General features: G+C 45.3%; 1 protein-coding gene across 10 annotated transcripts; it reads right to left on the bottom strand.

The window, feature by feature from the left end:
* Positions 1-1,519: 1,519 nt before the first annotated feature.
* Positions 1,520-21,837, bottom strand: ZNF45 (zinc finger protein 45). 10 transcript variants are annotated; one of them, XM_070498608.1, is made up of 10 exons: positions 21,758-21,823; positions 20,954-21,124; positions 19,110-19,195; positions 12,330-12,486; positions 12,171-12,240; positions 11,444-11,550; positions 10,929-10,975; positions 8,378-8,504; positions 7,153-7,248; positions 1,520-3,788 (listed from the first exon to the last, which is right to left on the bottom strand). In XM_070498608.1, the coding sequence occupies exons 7-10, from the start codon at positions 10,941-10,943 to the stop codon at positions 1,960-1,962; spliced, it is 2,067 nt and encodes a 688-aa protein (XP_070354709.1). In that variant the 5' UTR covers positions 10,944-10,975; positions 11,444-11,550; positions 12,171-12,240; positions 12,330-12,486; positions 19,110-19,195; positions 20,954-21,124; positions 21,758-21,823; the 3' UTR covers positions 1,520-1,959. The 10 variants fall into 10 exon arrangements, with proteins under 10 accessions (XP_070354709.1, XP_044614884.2, XP_044614895.2 ...); XM_044758949.2 differs by lacking the exon at positions 20,954-21,124 and having other exon boundaries at positions 7,153-7,272; positions 21,758-21,837; XM_044758960.2 differs by lacking the exon at positions 20,954-21,124 and having other exon boundaries at positions 21,758-21,836.
* Between the last annotated feature and the right edge of the window lie 1,410 nt (positions 21,838-23,247).

Here is a 23,247-nt window from a genome sequence, read left to right as displayed (position 1 = left end):
GACGCTCAACACAGTCATTATAGAAATGTAAATTAAAGCCAAAATGAGACACCACTATAAACCTATTGAAATGCTAAAAACAAAACAAAACCCTGATAAGCATTGATGGTGGGAATGCAAAATGGCATATCCATTTTAGAGAAGTTTTTGTTTTTCATGAAGCATAGTCTTACCATACAAGCCAGCAATCCCAGTCCTAAATATTTACTAAGAAAACATGTTGACATACAAACCTGTATGTGAATGTTCATAGCTGCTTTCTTCATAATTGCTAAAAACTGGAAACCCAAATATCCCTCAAATCATAAATGGATACATGAAGTTTGGTACATCCATCCAACAGAATGCCACTCAGCAATAAAAGGAATGACTGCTGATACATACATCAAGATGGATGAAGTCTCAAAAGCATTAAGTGCAAGAAGTCAGACTCCAAAGATTACATACTCTATGATTCCATATACATGACATTCTGGAAAAGGTAAACTATACAGAGAGGAAACAGGTCGGTGGTGGCCAAGGCAGGGGGAAGGAGGTGCGATGGGTTGGCTACAAAAGGGTAGAGGACTTTCAGGGCAAGGGTGCTGGAACCATTAAGTTTCTTGATTGTGGTGGTGGTAATAACGACAGCATTTGCCAAAACACAGAATGGTACCAAAAAGTAGATTTTACTGTATATAAATTATTCCCAAATAACTTTTTTTTTGAGGAAGATTAGCCCTGAGCTAACATCTGCTGCCAATCCTCCTCTTGTTGCTGAGGAAGACTGGCCCTGAGCTAACATTCATGCTCATCTTCCTCTACTTTATACATGGGATGCCTACCACAGCATGGCTTGCCAAGCGGTGCCATGTCCACGCCTGGGATCCGAACTGGCAAACCCCTGGTCACCGAAGCAGAATGTGCAAACTTAATCACTGCACCACCGGGCCAGCCCCTATTCCCTAAGCATTTAAAAAGAAAGGTTAGCTTGTTGGCTTTTCACAGATGCCTTTTATCTCACTGAAGAATTTTTATCATGAATGGATGTTGAATCCTGTCCTGTGTTTGCTTTGCATCTATTGAGATGATGATATATTTGATCAAAAGAATCCAGACACAAGAGTATACACTGAACCCGTATGAAACTCCAGAAGAGACCTAACTATTTGTGGTGTAGAAATCATGGTACTTATTGCCACTAGAGGTGGACTGACTAGAAACAGGCACAAGGAAACATTCTGCTTTAATAGAAATATTGTACACATTGATCTTGGTGATGACTACACAGGTGTGTGCATTTGTCAAAATTCATGAAGCTGTAAACTTGAGATTTATGCATGTTACTGCATGCAAATTATACCTCAATTTTTAGCATAGAAAAGTCCTGGTCACAACTTGCTGAATTATTTCTGGACCCAGTAATGGGCTACAAATTTGAGTTTGATAATCACTAGTTCACAGAAACTGCATGGTTGGGAAAATGAGCCCATGTGGTCTAACAGAAATGCCTTCCAAGGCTGGTAGAATTCCTCTTCTAAGTACAATTTTATACAATTTTCAGAGATGAACTGAATAAAAATTCCTATGATGACTGTTCTCCCTTGTATTCATTTGACAATTACTGAAGACCTACACTGTGTTAGGCACTGAAAAGGCAGAGTAGATTTGACAGTCAAGAAAGTCCCCATGCTCTTGGAGCTGAGACGCTGGTGGAATCAATTTGGGCATTCCCATCTTAGTACTTTTGGTTAACTCCAGATCAGATGCATCCTTCTTCTGCGTAACATCTGCTACATGTCAAGGCTCTCAATGAACTCCTCAGCTCCACTCTCATGAGGCTTCTCTGCTGTGTGGTCAACCAACCACCATGACATGTCAAGCTCTGGGTGACTCTTATGGAACAGATATTTTGTCTGCTATGATAGCTCTGATAATTGGACTATTTCAGCACCCATTGAGGTATGAAAACACACAGTTTTATAGAGCTTCTTTCCTGTATGAATTCTCTGATGAGGCTAAGTCCTTGTCACCCTCATCATCAACATGGACTCTCTGATGAATTATAAGACTTGAGCTCCAACTGAAGCCCTTCCCACACTCCTCACATTTGTAGGGTTTTTCTCCAGTGTGGACTCTCTGATGGGCTTGCAGGTATGAGCTCCAACTGAAGACCTTCCCACACTCTTCACATTTATATGGCTTCTCTCCAGTGTGGACCCTCTGGTGGGCTTGAAGGTATGATCTCTGCCTGAAGCGCTTACCACACACATCACATCGGTATGGCTTCTCTCCTGTGTGGACTCCACGATGCGCCAGAAAATTTGAGGCCCGACAGAAGCCCTTCCCACATTCCTCACACTGGTACGGCTTCTCTCCAGTATGGCACCTCTGATGGGCCTGAAGCTGTGAACCCACGCTGAAGCCTTTCCCACACTCTGCACACTGATATGGTTTCTCTCCAGTGTGGACTCTCTGATGCACCTGAAGACTTGAGAACTGGCTGAAGGCCTTCCCACACTTCTCACATTTATAGGGTTTCTCTCCTGTGTGGATCCTACAATGAACGTTAAGATCTGAACTCCGACTGAAGCCCTTCCCACAGGTACCGCATTTATATGGTTTTTCTCCAGTGTGGCCTCTTTGATGGGCCAGGAGATTGGAGGCCTGACTGAAGCCCTTCCCACACTCCTCACATTTATAGGGTTTCTCTCCCGTGTGGACTCGAAAATGGATGTTAAAATCTGAGCTACGACTGAAGCCCTTCCCACATGCATCACACTGATATGGTTTCTCACCAGTGTGGCCTCTCTGATGGTCCAGAAGATTTGAGGCTCGACAGAAGCCCTTCCCACACTCCTCACATTTGTACGGTTTCTCTCCAGTGTGGCTTATCTGATGGGCTTGAAGGTGGGAACCCACACTGAAGCCTTTCCCACACTCCTCACATTTATAAGGTTTCTCTCCTGTGTGGATTCTACAGTGAATGTTAAGATGTGAGCTGTAACTGAAACCCTTGCCGCATGCATCGCACTTGTAGGGTTTCTCTCCGGTGTGGATCCGCTGATGAGCCTGAAGTCGTGAACGCCAACTGAAGCCCTTCCCACACTCTTCACACTGATAAGGTTTCTTTCCTGTGTGGACTCTCTGATGGACTTGAAGATACGAGCGCTGACTGAAGCCCAGCCCACACTCCCCACATTTATAGGGTTTCTCTAATGAGTGGACTATCACAGGAGCCTGACAATGAGAGTTTTTCCGGACATTCCTCCCACACTCCTCAAATTCGTGTGGATCCTCTCCAGTGGGGACTCTCTGATGACGACGAAGAAATGACTTCTGACTGAAACCCTTCCATGACGTATCACATGTGGACGATCTCTCTCTACTGTGGACTCTCTGATGGGCTTGAAGACTCAAAAACCGACGGAAGGCGTTTTCACATTTGTCACATTTATAGGGTTTTTCTCCTGCATGGGCTGTCGGGTTAATTTGAAGAGGAGAGCCCCGAATGAAACCTTTCTCGCACTCCTCTTGTTTGTAGGGTTTTTCTCCAGTTTGGACTCTGCAGTGAACTTGAAGATGTGAACTCCGATTGAAGCCTTTACCAAATTTCTCATATTTAGAGGGTGCACCATGTTGTTTTTCCAAGTGAGACCCAGTTCCTTGAATATTTACTATGGAGTCTCGACATCTGGTTAACTCTTTCATAACCTGGTGCCAGATCTGTGAGTGGAAAAGCTCTTCATGGGGCAGGCTCCTCGATCCAACTTCTTGAAGGGTCTCCATGTCATTCAGATTCTTGTCTCCTAAAAGAATAAGAGAATTTGGAGATAGGGCACGTGAATGCTTTGTTCAGAAATGTCAAGGTTATAAACTTAGGTGCAGAGGCTTTATTTAACCAGGAAGAGGTTCCATTATTCTTTATCATCATGTATCATGTTCTCTGGTTGACTTGCCTCCAGAAACCAAGAAGCAGACCACCGGGCTCTCATTTACTACACATTACCAAGATCCATTCAGAACCACACTAAACTTCATAAGTGAGCTGCCAGTTAGAAATTTGGTGGCTGCAGAGCAAGAAAAATACTTCCTAGGGAACCTTTACAAAGACGAAGCTGTACTTTACCAAAAGCCCTTCTTCTTTGGCTGCAGCAGGCGTCTCACAAATAGTTCTACATCCTTCTGCCCGCTGCACGCACATCTCACCAAAATGCTCAAAACGTCTAGTAAAACCCTTACAGAGAGATTATCAGAAGACATCCCCAGGCAATGCTGCAAATCTTCACTTTGAATTATTTCACTGGAGGTTTACTCCAATGTCAGGACCCCTTGTGGCATTAGACTGGTTGGAAAGACACATGTTTGGGAGAAAACACCTTATCACCTAAATTCCTAAAGCTCACAGTGTGAGCAGAGTGGTCCTTCACACCCTGCTGGAAAATATCCTTCAGGAGGACAACTGGGGGAAGAGGTTTAGGGTAAGAACACACATTACTCTAAAACCCCACAGCAAGTAAAGTTCCTATAACCTCCAGGGGAAACAAGTAAAAAATCAGAAGCTCACCTTTTATAACAGAGCGAGAACTTGTGAGGAGGAAACGAATAGGGCATAGAATTGATTCTCAAAGTCAACGCTGGACAGGAAGAATTATGTTCTCCTTGGAATTCTGTCCCACCAATTAGCCACAGAACTTGTGACTTAGTTCTTTTCAGGGCTCTCTTCAACTAACACCTTATCAGTGAGGCCTTTTATCACCCAATATCACACAGCAAATTCTCCCTATCCACTCTACAGCTCTGGCCATCTCCACTCACCTTACCCTGTGTTGTTTTCACCTAGCACATACTACCGTCTGACATACTGTATATGTCCTTCATCTTTTTTATGTCTCTTCCCACATGAAAGCAGTATCTACAAGGACAGGCATTTTATATTGTTCACTGCTTTATCACCACTCCCAGAATGCCTGCCACATCAGTGTTCAATAAATATATGTTGACTGGGGGCCGGCCCTGTGGCCGAGTGGTTAAGTTTGCAGGCTCTGCTTCGGTAGTCTGGGGTTCACTGGTTCAGATCCTGGGTGCAGACCTACACACTATCAAGCCACGCTGTGGTGGCATCCCACCTGGAGGAACTAGAATGACTTGCAACAAGGATATACAACTATGTCCTGGGGTTTCAGGGAGAGAAAAAAAAAAAAGAGGAAGATTGGCAACAGATGTTGGCTCAGTGCCAATCTTCCTCAACACCGTCCCCCACCCCCCCAAAAAAACCAAATAAACATATGTTGAATGGATATATGAATCCTAGTTTCACTTCTTTGTGAGAGTTTGAGCCATGTCACACAAGTAAGAGAGCTTTTGCAAGTAAGTTACCCCTAATAGGAAAGGGAGTGGAAACAGCAACTTTGCTAGGAAGTTGAAAGGCTACACCAGACACAGGGCTAAACTAAGCAGATGCTGCTGATGCGAAAATCACGCTGATCATAAAATGATGGCAAAAATCATTTGGGGGGGGGGGGGAAGATAAGGCCTAAAAGTGGCCATAGGGTCTAGGCATCAACTGCTTCTTCAATTTTTGTACTTCCTTTCTGTGTGTGTCAACTTTTGCTTTTTCAAGTAGGACTCAATATTTAAAACCTCAGGAATAACGCTGTCTGGGAGAACAGACTCAAATTGCTGGATTTTCCTATGTGGACCACACCACTGTCTTTCAAGCCGAAGACAGGGATTCAGTGAGTTTGAAATACATTTAGTAGCTTGTGACAGGCATTAACAGGAACAAAAATTTTACAGGTGCTTTTAAGCAGTAAAGGTATATGCGTACAACATGACTATTAGAATCTTCATTCTAAAAAGTAGCTCTTTACCAAAACACTATGATTCACTATTAAAGGCTGCAGGAAAGCCATGGGGAAAATGATAATCAATTTGGTTGCAAGTGCAAAGCTAAGCTGTCATTAGATGAGGTTTAATGGACAAATATCTACATACATTCACAAGCATCTGATAAATTAAAATTGGACACTTGTTGGGGGGAAAACACTGTTCTAGACTATGCCTCCATCAAACTCTTTTTTTTCAAGGTATACTTTTGTGGTGAGGAAGACTGGCCCTGAGCTAACATCTCTTGCCAATCTTCCTCTTTCTTTTTTTCTCCCCAAAGCCCCAGTCCATACGTGTATATCCTAGTTGTAGGTCATTCTAGTTCCTCTATGTGGGAGACCACCACAGCACGGCTTGATAAGCGGGGTATAGGTCTGTACCCAGGATCCGAACCTGCGAACCCTGGGCCACTGAAGAAGAACATGCGAACTTAACCACTCAGCCATGGGGCCAGCCCTAACATCACACATTTTTGATTACCACCCTTTAAGTATGTCCACGACTGATGGAAAAAAGTCCACAGAACCATTATTAACTCATTCATTCATTCATTCAACAAATGTTTATAGCACACCTGCCCTCTGCCAAGTCTTTTCTATACACTGAGGATACAGCAATAAAGAGAACAGAATTTCTCCTCTGTAGAGATTATATTCCAAGGGGAATACAGTGAGATAAACAAAAATATACGTTAATCTGGTAAGTGGGGGTCACTGCTTAGACACCAAGTAAGACAAGGAAGGGAAAGAAAGTGGAGGAAGAAGGCGGCATTAGGAACAGAGTGGTCATGGGAGGCCCTCTTACGGTGCTACGTTTGAGAAGAGGCCTACATTAAGTAAGGGAGGGCCAAGAGGATGACAGAGCAAAGAGCACTGACAGAAAGAACCGGCAGACGGTGACGAGCGGGAGCACGCTTGGCATAGCAAAGAGGCAAAATTGGGTGGAACAGACTGACGGGGGGGAGAGTGGAAGGTCGCGTTCACAGACGGATGGGGGACAAAGGAGCAGAAGCCATGTGGACATTAGAAGCTACTTTAAGTACTTGCATTTTACTCTGAATGAGAAAAGAAGCGACTAGAGGTTTTGAGCAGAGGAGCGACAAGACCTGACAAACACTCCAAAGAACCATTTCGAGTGGAGAAGGGACTGGAAAAGAGCAAAGGCGAAGGCGGGGAGGAGCCAGGGGCTGCTGCGGCATCCGCAGACGAGGCCCCGACGTGGACCAGAGTCACCACTGTGGAGGGGACAGGAGGCTGGACAGACTCGGAGTCACACGGCTCTCACCTGAGGAGCTCCGGCTCTGGGCTGCTGTCTTTACCAGCCAAAGCTTTTCTTCTCTCTCTAACCGGGGTATTCCATCTGGTGTGACGGACTGATGCCCTGTGAAAAGCCGGGGACCAACATCTAAAATGAATACATTAGAGGCAAAATGACTAACGACTGTAGCTCTCTGCATCATCCTCAGGACATCAAAATGGGTGTTTTCCAAACTGTTAATTATGAGCCATCAGAGGAAACACATTGTATGCAAAAATCCAGGATATGCAGGCATAAGCATAAATTACTGGGAAAAAAACGTTTATTTTCATCCCATCCTCTCCACCACTTCTCACACTATCCTTTGGCAACAGGCCATAGTCTTGCTGCAATGTGCCATTACTGCCAAGGCCTCTGAAATTTTCTACCCTATTTTATTTTTTTATTTATTTCTTTTTTAAAGATTGGCACCTGAGCTGACACTAGTTGTTAATCTCTCTTTTCTTCTCCCCAAAGCCCCCAGTACATAGTCATATATTCTAGTTGTAGGTCCTTCGGGTTCTGCTACGTGGGACGCCGCCTCAGCATGGCCTGATGAGCAGTGTCACGTCCACGCCCAGGATCCGAACCTGCAAAATCCTGGGCCACCAAAGTGGAGCAGGTGAACTCAGCCACTCGGCCATGGGGCTGGCCCCTCTACACTATCTTATTTCATTAAAAAATGCTGGCACGGAGCTGGCCTGGTGGCACACTGGTTAAGTTCATGCACTCCACTTTGGTTGCCTGGGGTTTGCAGGTTCGGATCTCGGGCGTGGACCTAGCACCGCTCATTAAGCCATTCTTTGGCGGTGTCCCACATAAAATAGAGGAAGATTGGCACAGATGCTAGCTCAGTGACAATCTTCCTCAAGCTAAAGGGGAACATCTGCAACAAATGTTAGCTCAGGGCCAATCTTCCTTGCCAAAAAAAAAAAAGTGCTGGCACAATTGCCTAAATGTAGGTCATGACCCACTAATTGGAGACAACAACAATTTGAGAAAGGCCAAAAACATATAGCAGCCATGCAGTCAATCAACAGCTCATTTACAAAACACACTTCAGGTTGGGAGGCAAAGACCAGAAAAATGCCATCTGTGTTCCATGCTGATTAGAAAACTGGAAACCAGGTCAAGAGCTCCAAAGCCCCGCGCACCCAAGGACACACACACCCCGCAGGGGGCCGACGTCCAGTCACACGGCACCTGTCCTCACCCACTGAGAGCAGGTTCCTGAAGTTCTCCAGCATCACGTCCCGGTACAGCTGCCTCTGGGCGGCGTCCAGCAGCTCCAGCTCCTCCTCCGTGAAGACCACAGCCACGTCCTCGAAGGTCACCGGCTCCTGCAACACCAAGCACACATAACCTCAATCTTCCAACAAAGGTCCCCTGGAAGAAGGGAAGCACTGAGAAACGGGGACAGGAGGTGTACCAAGTGGCTCCAGATTCTAAGAGACTGGAGCCAATTTTACTACAACACAGTTAAACATCCCAAATAATGTATATTATGTTTTAGATTTCTTTCATAATAAATGCTGAAAAAAACGACTTTTTTACATAGATATTAGCTCCCTAACTGTTTTCTTAGGATAAGTCGTAAGATGTGAAGATTACAATGTCAAAGAATGCGCAACTGCAAAATTATTAGGTACAGTGGCAGATCTTCTTCTCAAGTTTTTCACCAGTTTAGCCCTCCCCCAGGAGAATATAAGCATTCTCGACTCTCCATACCACACACAACACTGAATATAACCAATGTTTTTAAATCTCAGGTCATCTGATCAGTAAAAAAACAACTTATTTTGATCATTTCTACTTATTTGATAATAAGCTCATCATATTTGCAAATATTTACTGGCCATCTTTATTTTTTCTTCAGTACCTTCTCCGTTAATGTTCTTTGCTCATACTCTAACCAGGGTTTTATATAAGGACTGGAAAATTTCTATTAGAGATTTTTAGCTTTTGTTTTTTAGCATATACATGATAAATATTTTCACCCATATTTTGCTTTTGCTCTCGTATAGCTTCATGTACAGCATGGTTTCTCATCCTTGGCACTACTGACACTTTGGGCGAGATCCTTATCTGCTGCGGGGGCTGTCCTGTGCACTGCAGGATGCTGAGCAGCAGCCCTGGCTTCCACACGCTAGATATCAGTAGCATCCCTCAAGGTGTGACACCAAAGAAGTTTCCAGACATTACCTGGGGCCAAAATCGCCCATGACTAAGGATCAGTGGTGTAGAGTATTGTCTCAACTTCCCATATGAAGACTGTGTTCATCACTGGAGCCCTGCACCTCCCAGGGCCCTAAATGAGCAACCGAGTCCACAGAGAGGAAGGGGCCACTGAAGACTCACCAGGCAGAGGTGGTATCATCTGTGGTGTCTACTACCGAGCAGGACAACTAGGCACCACAGACGATGGACGAGGTCCCCGACAGGAGAACTCTGTTCCCTTCCCTCGCTCTCTTTATCTAAGCCAACATCCTAGGAGTCTTTTTGGATCAGCTGAATCTTTCATTTCCTGCATGAACTTAGACAGTTTTCTGAAATTCTAGAATCTCTTACTCTGTAATTAAAACACAGAGAAGACTAAAGACTGCCTCATAAGGTTGGTCTGAGACTAAAAGCAGTAAGAAAAGAAAAGTATCTGGCAAGTCCTCTTGTACTGCTGGACTTTTTAAATTAAGTACATGATTACTCTGATAAAATAAATTAACACACGAGTGACAAATATAAATCAGTAAATAAAACACAGACATGATACGACGCACATACGGGTAAGAAACAGTCTAGCTTTCTAATGTGAAAATATCTAATAATATTTCACCCATGTGAAGCAGCCGCTAGACCCGGGCACCATGCCATATCTGAATATTCTATATATAAAACACCCAGGGGGCCGCAGAGCAAATGGACTTTGTCAATTTCAAGTTCCGAAAACGTTAACAACAAAGAATGGCGAACTCTTCCAATTCCCTTTTGAAGAAAATGGTTACATTAGGAAAACTGTTATTACAATGTTCTTTCAGACAGTAAAAATTCTGCACTACCTAAATATCCAGGAATGGGGAAAAGTTTGAGACACATACACAAGCGTGATGTTGCCATTAAAAATATAGGGGATATACATTCGCAGCAACGTGGATGGACCTCGAGGGTATTATGTTAAGCGAAATAAGCCAGTCAGAGAAAGACGAACTCTATATGACTCCACTCATAGGTGGAAGTTAACATATTGACAAGGAGATCTGATCGGTGGTTACCAGGGAAAAGGGGGGGTGGGGGGAGGGCACAGAGGGGGAAGAGGTGTACCCACAACATGACTAACAATAATGTACAACTGAAATCTCACAAGGTTGTAATCTATCATAACATTAATAAAAAAATAAATAAAAAAATATAGGGGATATATTAATTAGAAAAGACACAATTTGAGAATTTTAACTAAACAACGATTACAAACATACAGTTATGAATGCATATGAGGAAAAGAACGTAGGAAAATGAAAAGTTGTTTTGCAAGGAAAATAGTGGTAAAGTGGGAGTTGTTTTTTTCACCGCTATTGACTTTTTCTAATTTGTGGAATTATAAAAGGTGATAAAATAACAAAAATGAAACTACACTAAAATGAAAAGTAGAGATCATCTGGCGCCTAAGAGGTTTCTGAATGCCTACTGTTCTCTTTAATCCGAGAAACAGGACGTCTAATCATTGAAAATGAGAGGACAATTTAAAATGCAGAAAGGCAAGCCCCACTCACCTTGAACTTGGTCATTTTGTCCTCCTCCTTCTGGGGAAGGGCTGAGCCTAGGGAAGGCACAACAGGGGACGAAGAAAAGAGCCGTCAGAGTCTGGCCAAGGGTGTCGCTAACCTATATGGCTGCTTTACGTGAAACAGCATCCGTGCCCCTTCCTCGGGGTGGCCTGACGAGCACGGCAGGGGCTGGATTCCAGAGAGCACTGGCCCCTCCAGCTGACAGGCCCCGCGCAACCACACACAGTGGCCTGAAACAAGTTCACGTAGCGCTTGGTATGATTCTGATTCTAGGGAGGGCAGAAATTGAGAGCAAAGGAGCCGGCTTGAGAGAGTAATCTCTGGGGCCAAATGCCTAGGCCCATGGCACTGCTACTCACTGGCTGTGAAATCCTGGACAAATGATTAATATCTCTGTGCCTCGATTCTCTCATGTGTAAAATGGAGGGATTAACAATGCCCATCTCACAGGCCTGTTGTGAGGATTAAAGGAATATGCAGAAAGACCAAAGAACACTTACAGAGTGTGTTACATCTCAGCAGCAGTAGAAAAGCAGGTAATATTCAGCACCATAAAACACGTCCTCATAAATGGTTTCTATCAATGGAAACTTCAGACGCTGTTGCTCTGTCATATGAAAATCACCCTTAACCTCTGAAATATCTCTTATTCTCTCTTGGTTTGTCATTCTTAATTTGATGCCTTTACATTTAAGATTACAAGGATAACTGGTTTTTTTCTGTGTAAAATATACATAACAGAATTTACCATTTTAACCCTTTTTAGGTGTATAGTTCATTCAGTGCATTCATATTGTTGTGCAGCCATCACCACTACCCCTCTCCAGAACTTTTTCACCATCCCAAACTGAAACCCTGTCTCCATTAAACACCTCTCCAGTGCCCCTCCCCTCAGCTCCTCATAACTATTATTCCTTCCCTCTCTATGAATTTGACTATATGGATGACTGTTTCTTAAAAGATATAAAATCTTTCCAAATTTACTTGTTCACAGTAGGGCCTCAAAAAGACTCTATCATGGAGACGAAGAGAAATTAATAAAAACCTGTGACTCTGCAAGATTTATTTAACCATAAGCTAGGTAATCGGTATGTCATTTAAATTAACAAGTATAGTCATCACAGTAATGATAAAAACAACAAAAATGGCAATGTTTAACATTAAATAAGCACTTAGAACATTCTAGGGACCTTGTGAAGCACTTGGTATTCATTAACTCCTACGTACCTTTAAAGACGCTACTGTTGCACCAGTCGTGTGACCCTGGTCCGGTCTACACCTCTGTGCCTATCCTCAGCTATAACAAGGAGACAAAAACAGAATGCTAGTCAGAGGATGATTGTGGGGAAGGAATGCGCTAATTTATGCGATGCCCTTGGCACGTACCTGGCATTTTAGGAACTTCTCAATAACTCATGATGATGACGATGCTGTTCCCATTTAACAGATGAGCAAGCTGAGGCTTGGTGAGCTCAAGAGGCAGGAACCTGAAGGCAGCCCTCAAGTCAGAGCCAGTATTCTAGATCTTGTCTCTCTACTGCTTCTAAAGACAAAAACAAGCAGATGGGAGTCAGGTCTCATGGACAGAGAAATGGGAGCTTAGGAGCTGAGATTAAAGACACAGAGAAACCGGGAGAAGACGCCGAAGGATCTGCTTGAGGGAGAAGAGAACAGAATTATGAGGGTGCACGCTCTGAAATCAGACCACCGGTATTCAAATGCTGGCGTCTCCAACTTGGTGGTACTTTGTGCCTCAATGTCCAATCTATAAATTGGGGATAATAAGAACAACAACAATAATAGTAACCTCATAAAAGCTCACTGGAAGGTGAGTCACTCTAAAAACATCCAGAACAGTGCCGGGCCGCTTAAGCATTCAATACAAGTTCCGCATCCGGCCGCCATACCTGAGATAGTCAAGGAGCCCCTTCCTTGGGGTGGCCTGATAAGCAGAGCACAGGCTGGATTCCAGAAACCACTGACCCCTCCAGCCAAGAGCCTCTGCGCAGTGAAGGACCTGCCCCCACCACACAGTGGCCTACTACAAGTTCCCCTGTGGCTCTCAGGGTATGATTCTGATCGTGGGGAGGGTGAAATCGAGAGTAAAACACCCAAGTTAAGAGATTATAATGAGCTGGTTAATTATTGTTTCACTGATTTACTAGTTAATTATTATTAGTCATCTGATTTCAGACAGAAGAACCCTAGGATGGAAAAGGGCAATGCAGAAGGTCCCAATCTTAGAAGAAATGCCCCTGGAATTTGTCATTCGCTTTGTTCTGACTCTGTATTTGCCCAGCGACGTCCGCTCAGTAAGAGAGCTTTGCAGGGAGATCTTTCCATCACCTCCGGGGAACCGGACGATTAGTAAGTTGGCTGTCTTGTGATTAATACCCCTACACCTTTATATGCCAAGCACCTAAAGCAGTGCCTGTAAGCCAGTAACTACTCTGCAGACTCCCGGCAGTCAGTGTCAGCAGCCGGAGGAACGAGGCCACCCTCCGGCAGAAGCACGCGGGCAGCCGAGATGTGTGGGTCTAAGGTCTCTCTGGGTTGTAAAATTCTGAGGCGGACCCCAGTTGGGAGGATTTGGGAGGAGAGCAAGGGTTTTATTTCCAAGTTTTCCCTCTAGGTCTTTCACAATATTTGCTGTCCTTGGGCAAAATGAAGGTCATCTTTGGAAGGAAAAGAGCCTCTGGATTTTTCAAAGTACTCTCTTAGGAAGATGCTCTCTGCTCTTCAAAGTCTGTGCCTACATGGACTCCTGTCGCCAAAGCCACAGAATGTGTCCATCGAAATGTTGAGAGTGATGACTATTTCACTGCTGGCACAGTTAGTACCAGACAGGCTCATTTATTAATTCTTCATTAAATACATGAGTTTCTTCACTCAATGAACACTTAGGGGAATCTTACTAAAAGAGATACAATTGCCCCATCTCTGGTTGCTCACAGCCTAGTGATTAGGAAATTGACAATCAGGCCACACATTACTAAGTAGCAGAGAGGCGATGGGCTTTTCTGGAAGCACAAGGTACGGGCTCCGAGGCCCACGCTTGGTTGGAGCAGCTCCTACATCAACACAGCTTGATCCCAGCCCTGGAGGGCGGCCGAGTTCTACCAGCCAAAGAGAGGCAATCACTGGAAAGCCGCAGGAGAGCGAGAGTTCTCACCTGAGTGAAGACAAACGAGCGGCAGAAAAAGAGGGGCAGGACGGCAGGATTCAAACCACGATGATGGGCAAGGCCCAGTTCTACCTGTAAGTCAGCGGGAGGGCAGCCAAGGACTGCAGGAAGGGAGAGGAAGGAGGGAAAGAGATTACTCTCCCAGCAGACGGGAGACTTGAGGGGGAAGAGGCTGGGGCCAGAGAGCCTGTTAGGAGGGCCACACCAAGCATCATTTCCCTCTTTATTCAAATGTCACCTCCTCAGACAGCTCCTCCCCGGCCACCCTATAGAAAATTCCACTCTCCTAACCACATTCCAACACTTCCTATGCCCCATCCGTGCTTAATTCTTTCCTCTTTAGCACACATCCCTCTGCAACATCCCGCTAGGTATTTTGCTTATTTATACGCATCACACCTGGCCCACAGGGAGTCCTGTTTCCTGCCGTGTTCCCGACCCCTGGGATGCTGTGGCAAGCCCTTGGGAGGAACTCAACCAAGATCTGCAGAATGGCCGCTGTAATGAAGGCTGACGGACACACCACGTGGATCAGGGCCTCGTATTCACCACCTTGATCATTCAGTCGACAGAGAAGTATTGACAGCCTACTCTGTGCCGCAAAGGATCCTCAACGTGAAAGAGACAACAGCGAGCAAAGCAGGCAAAGACCTGGATCTCACGGAGCTGATGCTACGACGAGTACAAGGGCAATACCAAGCCAGTAACGTAATGAGGGATGCTTCTGAGAACAAGAAGGCAGGGTAAAGGAGGAGAAGAGACGGAAGGAAGGCTGTTACAGACTAAGTTTTTGTCCCGGAAGGATTCTCTTAGATTTGAGCAAGACCTGCACCAGGGGAGAGGGAGCCATGCACATCTCTGATACCTGAATGATGTGTAACTTAGCCAGCGAGGAACAGAAAATATTTTTTGTTAAAAAGCCACGACTCCATTCTCTCTCCAAGTGCCTCTCAAATTTTAATGTTCCATGAATCGACTGGGGACTCTGTGAAGATGCAGGTGCCTATATTTCACCCCCCAAAAATTCTAAATCAGAAGACCAAGGATGCAGACGGAGAATCTACATTTCTAACAACATTCCAGGCAATGTTGATGCTGTTGGTCACCTGGTCCCTGGGTCACCATTTGAGGAGCATCAGTCAAAAACAGCCCTCTGGATGTTTTCAGACGGACTAAGGACTCCAGGTTTTCACCTCTAACTTTTCCACTTACTCCAACAGGCTAACCTCTGCCTAAGGGCAAAAAAAATTAAAGAAAGTAAACATGAATTGCAAGCTTCTCTTTCTCTCTGATCCTAACAAATGGGATGAGAACCAAGGTTTGTTAAGATCAGAGGGAGTACCAAGATCAACTCTCAGTACCTAATTTTACCCACAAGGCAGCCTGAGCCATAAAATACTCCCAATAATAATTATAGCAGCTGATATTGATGGCAGCTCACTTACTAGCTACCAAGGCATGAAAGCTTTGCATGTACCATCTCAAGTCATCTTCCTAACAACTCCAGAGATGGAGACGATGACTATCCCCATTTTACAGGTAAGAAAATTGAGGCACAGAGAAGTTAAGTAACCTGGTTCACAATTAACCAGAGGCCAACAGAAGAGGCAAGATTTTGACCCAGAGCCTTACCTACAAGGACAGTGGTTCTCAACTCTGGCAGCACAGGGAAACTTAAAAAGAATGCTCTTCCTCGATCCACAACTAATTAATCAGAATCTGTGGATGTGGGTTGCTGACATCTGTGTTTTTACACTCCTCCCACCGCCATGATTTCACTGTCCAGTCGGCACACTGCACTAGGCAATGAACCCAGGCCATCTGACCCCTGGGCCCATAACTTGACCAGCATGCAGTGGTTCTCAAACTGTGTGCATCTGTCTGGGAAGGCCTGAAATTCCACATGCTGCCTTGACATCTTCCAGCCTCACCAGGCCTCAAAGGCCTAGACATGAGTTCATGAGATCCTCTGCTCTCTCCAGATACAGCCCTGCCCCTGGGGGAAGGACTCCCCACCGAGCTAGTTCCCTATGTATTAACCACGTTTTCAGATTCCGTATCGGCTATTGGACACGTTATTCCTAATTTCTCCATAGGTCTGTTGAATCACGGGGCCAGACGATTGAGCAAAGTTAATTACAACTTCCCTGCAAGCCTGCTTTCGAAGGCACATGAGAGTCATAATATAACTCCCCCTCTACTGACCCCGACCTGCCTGTTCTCAGGAGTCAATACGGGATGCCTCCATCCAGCTACTTCCTGCCACTGTGGTCATAAAGACATAGTCCCCATTCCTCTCTCTCTGCTTCCTGACCCCTGCATGTGACAGGCTTCGTGTGACCGGCTTCATGTGACCCTGCACGGCATGCTGTGCCTCTTATTTCTGGGTAACCGTTAAGTATTAAAAGTCTTCTTTCTCAAAGGCATTAGCCTCTCTATGTTGTCACTAGGTCACCTTTATAAATTAAGATCCGCCACAACTCACCCTATCAGCTGGTCCAGCCGCACCCAACTCGGTCCTTAACCCAAGAGGGTCCAGCTCCCTCCAGCCTGCGAAATTATTCATGCAAACCAATCACGTCCTCCTGCGGGAACCAAGGGTCACCCTACCCTCTTGTCACTCCGAAGCCCGCCTACCATGGCCCCTGCTGGTTCCTCTATTCCTGAATGCATCCCCAGATGGCCCTCCACGGTGTACAGTGTCCTCCTCCCACAGGCTGTGAGTATGTGTGAGACTAAGAGATCACTGCCACTCTTGTCTGTCCAGTGTTGGGTGTCATGTGTTCAGCCATCTCATACTATTTAGGACAGGGGCTCCTCCTTCCTAAATAGGGTGAATAAGATGTGATCAGAACAGAAACAGAATCGCCCAGAGAGCTGATAAAGAACACAGAAGCCCAGGGTCTGGCCCGGTGGCAAAGTGGTTAAGTTCATGTGCTCTGCTTCAGCGCCAGGGGTTCTTGGAATCGGATCCCAGGTGTGGACTTACATACCATTCATCAAGCCACACTGTGGCGGTGTCCCACATACAAAACAGAGGAAAAGTGGCATAGATGTTAGCTCAGGGACAGTTTTCCTCAAGCAAAAAGAGGAAGACTGGCAACAGATGTTAGCTCACAGCCAATCTTCCTCATCAAACAAACAAACAAAAAAACAAACCCCAAACAAACAAACAAAAAAACACACACAGAAGCCCAGACTCACCGATATAATAAAATGCCTGGGTCTTTTTTTTTTTTCACCAAGTTCCCTAGGCAATTCTGATATGACCAAAGTTTGAGAACCACTACGTTATTCCATTCTGCCTCTCAAGGAGTTAACTGAACTACCCAAGGACACCCGGGAAGCCAGGGGCAGGGCTGGTCAGGCCTCTTGATACCAACTCCATGCGTCTCTCCATCCTGAGAGGCTGTTGGAGGTCTAAGAGGGAAGAACGACTTGTAAACGCCCGGAGGCAAATTCTTAGAGTAAAAAGGGAGGCTTCTGTTTAGACCAGGGCTGCCCCACAGGAGGACATATGGGCAATTTACATGTTTCTAGTAGCCACATTAAACAATGTAAAAAGAAGCAAGTGAGTTTAATTATAACAACATTTCATTTAACCCAATGTATCCAAATTATTATCACTCCTACTTCAATCAATGTAAATATTACTGCGATATTTTACATTCTTTTTTTCATACTAAGTCTTTGAAATCTGTTGTGTCGCTCACACTTACAGCACATCTCAATTAGCACTGGCCACATTTCAAGCGTTTAGGAGTCACACGTGGCTAATGGCTACCATATTGGATAGTGCATAGAGACCATCTAATTATCCCCCAGGGACTCTCTAGGTTCAAAAGACAGCAAATTAGTGTTAGCTGTAAGTTTAAACAATGGTTATTACAGAAACTATTCTTTTCTTTTCTTTTTTTTTTTTTTTTGAGGAAGATTAGCCCTGAGCTAACATCCACCACCAATCCTCTTCTTTTCGCCGAGGAAGACTGCCCTGCGCTAACATCTGTGCCCATCTTCCTCTACTTTATACGTGGGACGCCTGCCACAGCATGGCTTGCTAAGCGGTGCCATGTCCACATGGGTGATCTGAACCGGCGAACCCCAGACCAACGAAGCAGCACATGCAAATTTAACCACCGCGCCACAGGGCTGGCCCCAGAAACTATTCATTTTGGTTCAAGTGTATATTAGAAGTGAAGTATCAAAAGCTGAAGGGGGCGGGGAACACCTTAAAATATCCTTTTGTTCTTTCAACAACTTGGTGCATTTCCCATGTTGCATACTCACCTGTAACAGATAAAGGACAACTCTGGTCTGCATCACAGAGAAGACTGACTATGTGTCAGGCACAGTTTCAAGCACTTGACGTATCATACCTCTTTTAATCTTCACAAAAACTTCAGGAGGTAGGTATTGACATTATTATCCCTACTTGACAGGCAAAAAAATTGAGGCACAGAGAAGTCAAGTAACTTGCCCAAGGTTATCCAGCCAGAGTGCTAGAGCTACGTTTCAAATCTAACTGCTGAGGTTTGATCCCGGCTCTGCCCCTGGCTGACGGTGCCACCAGGTCGTTTATTCAATTGTCTGCGCCTGTTTCTTCACTTTAAAAATGAGAATAATAGCATTGTTATGAAAAAATAAATGAGTTAGCAGACAGAAAGCATCGGAAATTCTGAGTCATGAGAGGTGCCCAACAAATGTCAGCTATTCTCACATCCCCATTATGATCCCCAACCAAGAAACAAAAAATTGAGCACTAACGCTGAATTGTTTCTAAGGGGATTTGTTTTAGATCATGACAATATGAGGCATAATGATACCTCAACTTTGGAATACTCTGAAAAAGCTGCTGGATTCTACAGCCCACCGAAAGCAAGCGAGATAAAAGACAAGGAAGACGGACACGGACAGTATTTCTATTTTGTTCTCTACTCCCAGGCTGTCACACCCTTTTGAACAGCTACACGAATCACACTTACTCACTGAGTAACTTCCCTCGGCCGACCTCGTGCTGGGCGCTCCGAGGAGAAGACGACAAGGTCCATGAAGCAGCGGGCCCCAAAGCCTAAGAGGAGAGAGAGAAGAACCCAGAGTTTCATGCCAGTGGCAAGGGTGACTCCAAAGGAGCCAAAAAAAGTCAGCATCCTCCTTCTCTAACAGCAGCTCTTTCTAACCTTCTCACGCAAGCTACATTCTCCTGGTCGCCAAGAGTGAAACCAGAGTTGCTGTTAATCTCTCTGTTAATAACCGCCCCCCCCAAACCCATATGTTCAGGTCCTAACTCCCCAGTACCTCAGAATGTGACTGTATAGGGAGATGGGGCCTTTAAAGAGGTGATTAAGTTAAAACGAGGCTGTTAGTGTGGACCCTACATCGATCGAACTGGTGTGCCGGTAAGAGGAAATGTGGACACAGAGAGGGACGGCAGGGGCACGTACACACACAGCAGAAAGACCAGGTGAGACCACAGGAAGGAAGCCGTCTAGAAACCAAGGAGGGAGACTTCGAAGAAACCAAACCTGCCAACACCTTGATCTCGGACTTCTGGCTCCAGAACTGTGAGAAAACATATTCCCATTGTTGAAGACCCTCAGTCTGTGGTTTTTGTTACAATGGCCCTAGGGAACTAACACAATCTCGCCTCTCCTGGTCCTCATGGATAAACTACGGATGACAGCTAATTTTTAAGTCTGCTGGGTCAACATCAGAGTTTGCTTTAAAAAACTCTGGGGGAAGAATGTGTCTGCGGTGAGAGAAAAAAAGCAACACGATTAGCAAAGATTGTAGTGGAGTGATTGTTACGTAGGAGTTCATGACACTATACTTTGGATGTGTTTGGAAATTTCCAAAGTAAAGAGTTAGGAAGTAACTACGAATAGTCTGATAACAATTTCATAAAACATAGATAAAGATTTAGCAATTGCTAAACAAAAAGGCATTAAAATGTTAATAATTATCTATATCCTATCCTAGTATTATGGTTAATTCATGTTTTTCTTTTATGTATTTCTATATTTTCTGAACTCTCTACAATGAACTTGCATTTCTTCTATAATCAGAATATGAACTATAAATATTGTTTGAAATAAAATTAAGTGAGAATGTTTTCAAAAAAAAATTTTTTTTAGGAGGATTAGCCCTGAGCTAACACCTGCCACCGATCCTCTTTTTGCTGAGGAAGACTGGTCCCAAGCTAACATCCGTGCCCATCTTCCTCTATTTTATGTGGGACGCCTGCCACAGCACGGCTTGCCAAGCACTGTGTAGGTCCGCACCCAGGATCCAAACCAGCGAACCCCAGGCCACCAAAGCGGAGCGTGCGAACTTAACTGCTGCACCACTGGGCGGCCCCTCAAAATTTTATAAAGAAGTCCAAACTCACGAACCCTGCTTTCAAAATCCTCTGCCACAATATTCCAGCCTACCTCCATAACTTGATCCCAAATGATCCTCCGCAGCCAGCTTCCTATGGCTGAATATTGTTTTCCTATTTTGTCTCCTAACTCCAATTTGGGGATGTTTAAACTGTGACACCAAAGACCTAAGGAACACAAGCCCTAGACTCGAGTCCGCCTGCTCTTCCTAGCACGGTGACTGCAGGATAAGTACCTTACGCTCCCTGGCTCCCTGTCTCCATGTTGTCGCCTGTAAAATAGAGGTGATAACAGTATTCACTTCACAGGGCCTTGTAAAGGTGAACGCGCTAATTTTTATAAAGCCCTTAAACTGATACTCAGCACTCAAGGTTTAACTATTATGACTATTACTCCTGCCCTGTACAGGTTCTACGTATCTTCCCAATTACTGAACAATAACTGGACACCTTTGTAGCAGAAACATTTGCTAGTGTTTCTTCCACCACTCGGAGCCGACACGGAAGACGAATGCGGAGTCCTGGGCGGCGGGGCTCCCCCCTCCTCTCTGCAGCCCTCTTTCCGAAGACAGGGCAGGGGGAGGAGAAGAGGCTGCAGAGACCACGATCGTGTCCGTGGTCCTGGAAAAACCACAGAGGCTATCTGTGAGTGACGCACTCTCTTTCAAGAGAGGTCAGAGGTAGCCCAGCACAGCCTCCTTTCCCGCAGGGATGGGAAGGAAGAGCCAGTGGCACTGCGAGGAGCTTCCAGAGAAACGGAAGCTTTTCTGATTACTATAATAGTATCAATATTAACAGCTAACATCTTTGCCACACGCCTGAGCTGTTCTAAACATTTCACTTGTCCTATACCATTATTTCCCCAACCAATGTATAAGGTAGGTAGTCCTAACAGACCCTTTTACAGAAAGGGAAACTGAGGCACAGCACGCTTAAGCTCTCACTCAACGTTATACCGCTAGGAAGTGACAGAGCGAGTGGAAAGTGTCGGGGAAGGCGGGCCGGGCAGCGGAGAAGCCGGGAGACCCTCCGACGCTGACCGATCCCAGTCCGCCTCCAACCCCGGGACTCGCGAACCGCCCCTAACGCGGAGGCTCCAGAGAGGGGAAGGCAAGCGGCTGCCCCCGCCCCTCAACCCCGCCCGCTGCCGCTGGCCGCCGCTTTCCTTCCCCGAGACCGAGCGCCGGGCCCGACCGATGCCACGACCAGGGCAGAAAAGTTAAAAAAGGCGGCGGGGTGCCCGGGCTCACTCACCTCCCCGGGAGAAACGAAGGCCGCGACCTCAACCTCCTGCAGCGGAAGCGCCTCCGACTTCGCGGGGCTCCGGGACTACACTTCCCAGCATGCCCGAGAGGAACAAGCCCCGCGGCCCCGCCCCCTTGGGCGGAAGTGCCTGTCCCATCCCGCGGCCTGAATAGAATTTCCCAGAATCCACCAGAGAAGCGGGCTTTGTATTCTTCCCGAAATGCGTCGAAACGTACGGAGCGCACGGTTATCGTCTCCTGTTTCCTTAGCTGAACATCTAACGCGTTCGCGCTTTCCCGGAGCGGAAGTGCCCCAATCACGAGAAGCGTCTGGACTACACGTTCCAGAATTCTCTGTAGGGTTGAGTTTCCCGACAGCCTGCAATTTTCATTTTGAAATGAAAGAAACCATGGGTTGCTTGTAAAAGTGGGCTTGCGTTTTCTTTGTTTCATTGTTCCCTTTTACACGTGACGGAAGTTGGAAATAGGGAAAAAAATTGGAAAATAATTGTAAAGGAGTGGCGTATGTGAGCCAGAAGTAGAGATCATAAAAAGACGGGCTGCACCAGGCAAGCCTTCTTTATTACTTGGCCCTGGATTCACGTGTGTCCAAGAACCATGAAACAAAAGCAGCAAAATTCTCCGCTTTGCCTTCACCCTAGTTTTCCTGCATTGACAAGGAATTGGAGAAAATAGTGTAGTATGGACAGGATCCACCCCGTATACTATCTTGAAAACTTTTCTTCTTTGAGTTCAAATCAAGGAACGACATCACTTACTCTTGCTCTTATCAGGAATCTGTGAAAGTGTCTTAAAATTCAGCAAAGCAGTTAAAACTAAGAAATCCTTGATTATTCAGTAAGGAGAAGAGAGTGAAGTGAGGGCTCAAGTCATAAAGCTAACAAAAAAATACAGAAAGCGAAGCTATCCACTTTTATCCTAGACAGAAACGAAATGTGTTTCTAATTTCATTATGAAATTTTTTTTAAACAGGAGCAGAAGTAGACTACAAAGGAGGAGCTATAAATATTTGAACAATTGCCGGGAGCCGTGGCTACATCATTTGATTGGCTGTTTGACAGGCTGTCCAACCGATTAACGCCGAGGGGTGCAGGGTCGCCCCTTGGTGAAGAATAACCAGCCGGCCCCTCACATAGTTCTGAAACCTGTGCTGCTTCTAATTGCCTTTCATTCCTTTTCCTTTCTTAACTGCCAGTTTTCACTCCTTTGGGTGGCTGCTTGGGAGGCACTACCTCCCGGGAGAATTAAATATAGTAAAAGAATGTGACCACCTGCAGGTAACTTTCAAGATAATTTTCTGAGAGCTAATTTCGTTTGATGCAGTTAATTAATGGAGGAGCACACAGTCCCTTTTGAGACAAGCAGAAAGGAATCCTGCCCAGATAAGATGTCGAATTAGGTTCGTAGCCTCCATCTGGTTAATATTTCCTTCTTCCTCCAGTTCTTTGTCTAAATATATATATGCATCGTCCTTCCAAG

The sequence above is a fragment of the Equus asinus genome, chromosome 26 (genome assembly GCF_041296235.1).
Source record: "Equus asinus isolate D_3611 breed Donkey chromosome 26, EquAss-T2T_v2, whole genome shotgun sequence".
Lineage (NCBI taxonomy): Eukaryota > Metazoa > Chordata > Mammalia > Perissodactyla > Equidae > Equus > Equus asinus.
Note: the sequence above shows the minus strand (reverse complement) of the source record. Positions and strands in the feature narration are given on the sequence as shown.

Excerpts from the sequence above, each read along its gene's own strand:
- ZNF45 (XM_044758949.2), bottom strand. Across the intron at positions 7,273-8,377 it reads CAGGAACCTGCTCTCAGTGG|ATGTTGGTCCCCGGCTTTTC; the intron begins GTGAGGACAGGT and ends TATTCATTTTAG. Across the intron at positions 3,789-7,152 it reads CCAGAGCCGGAGCTCCTCAG|GAGACAAGAATCTGAATGAC; the intron begins GTGAGAGCCGTG and ends TTATTCTTTTAG.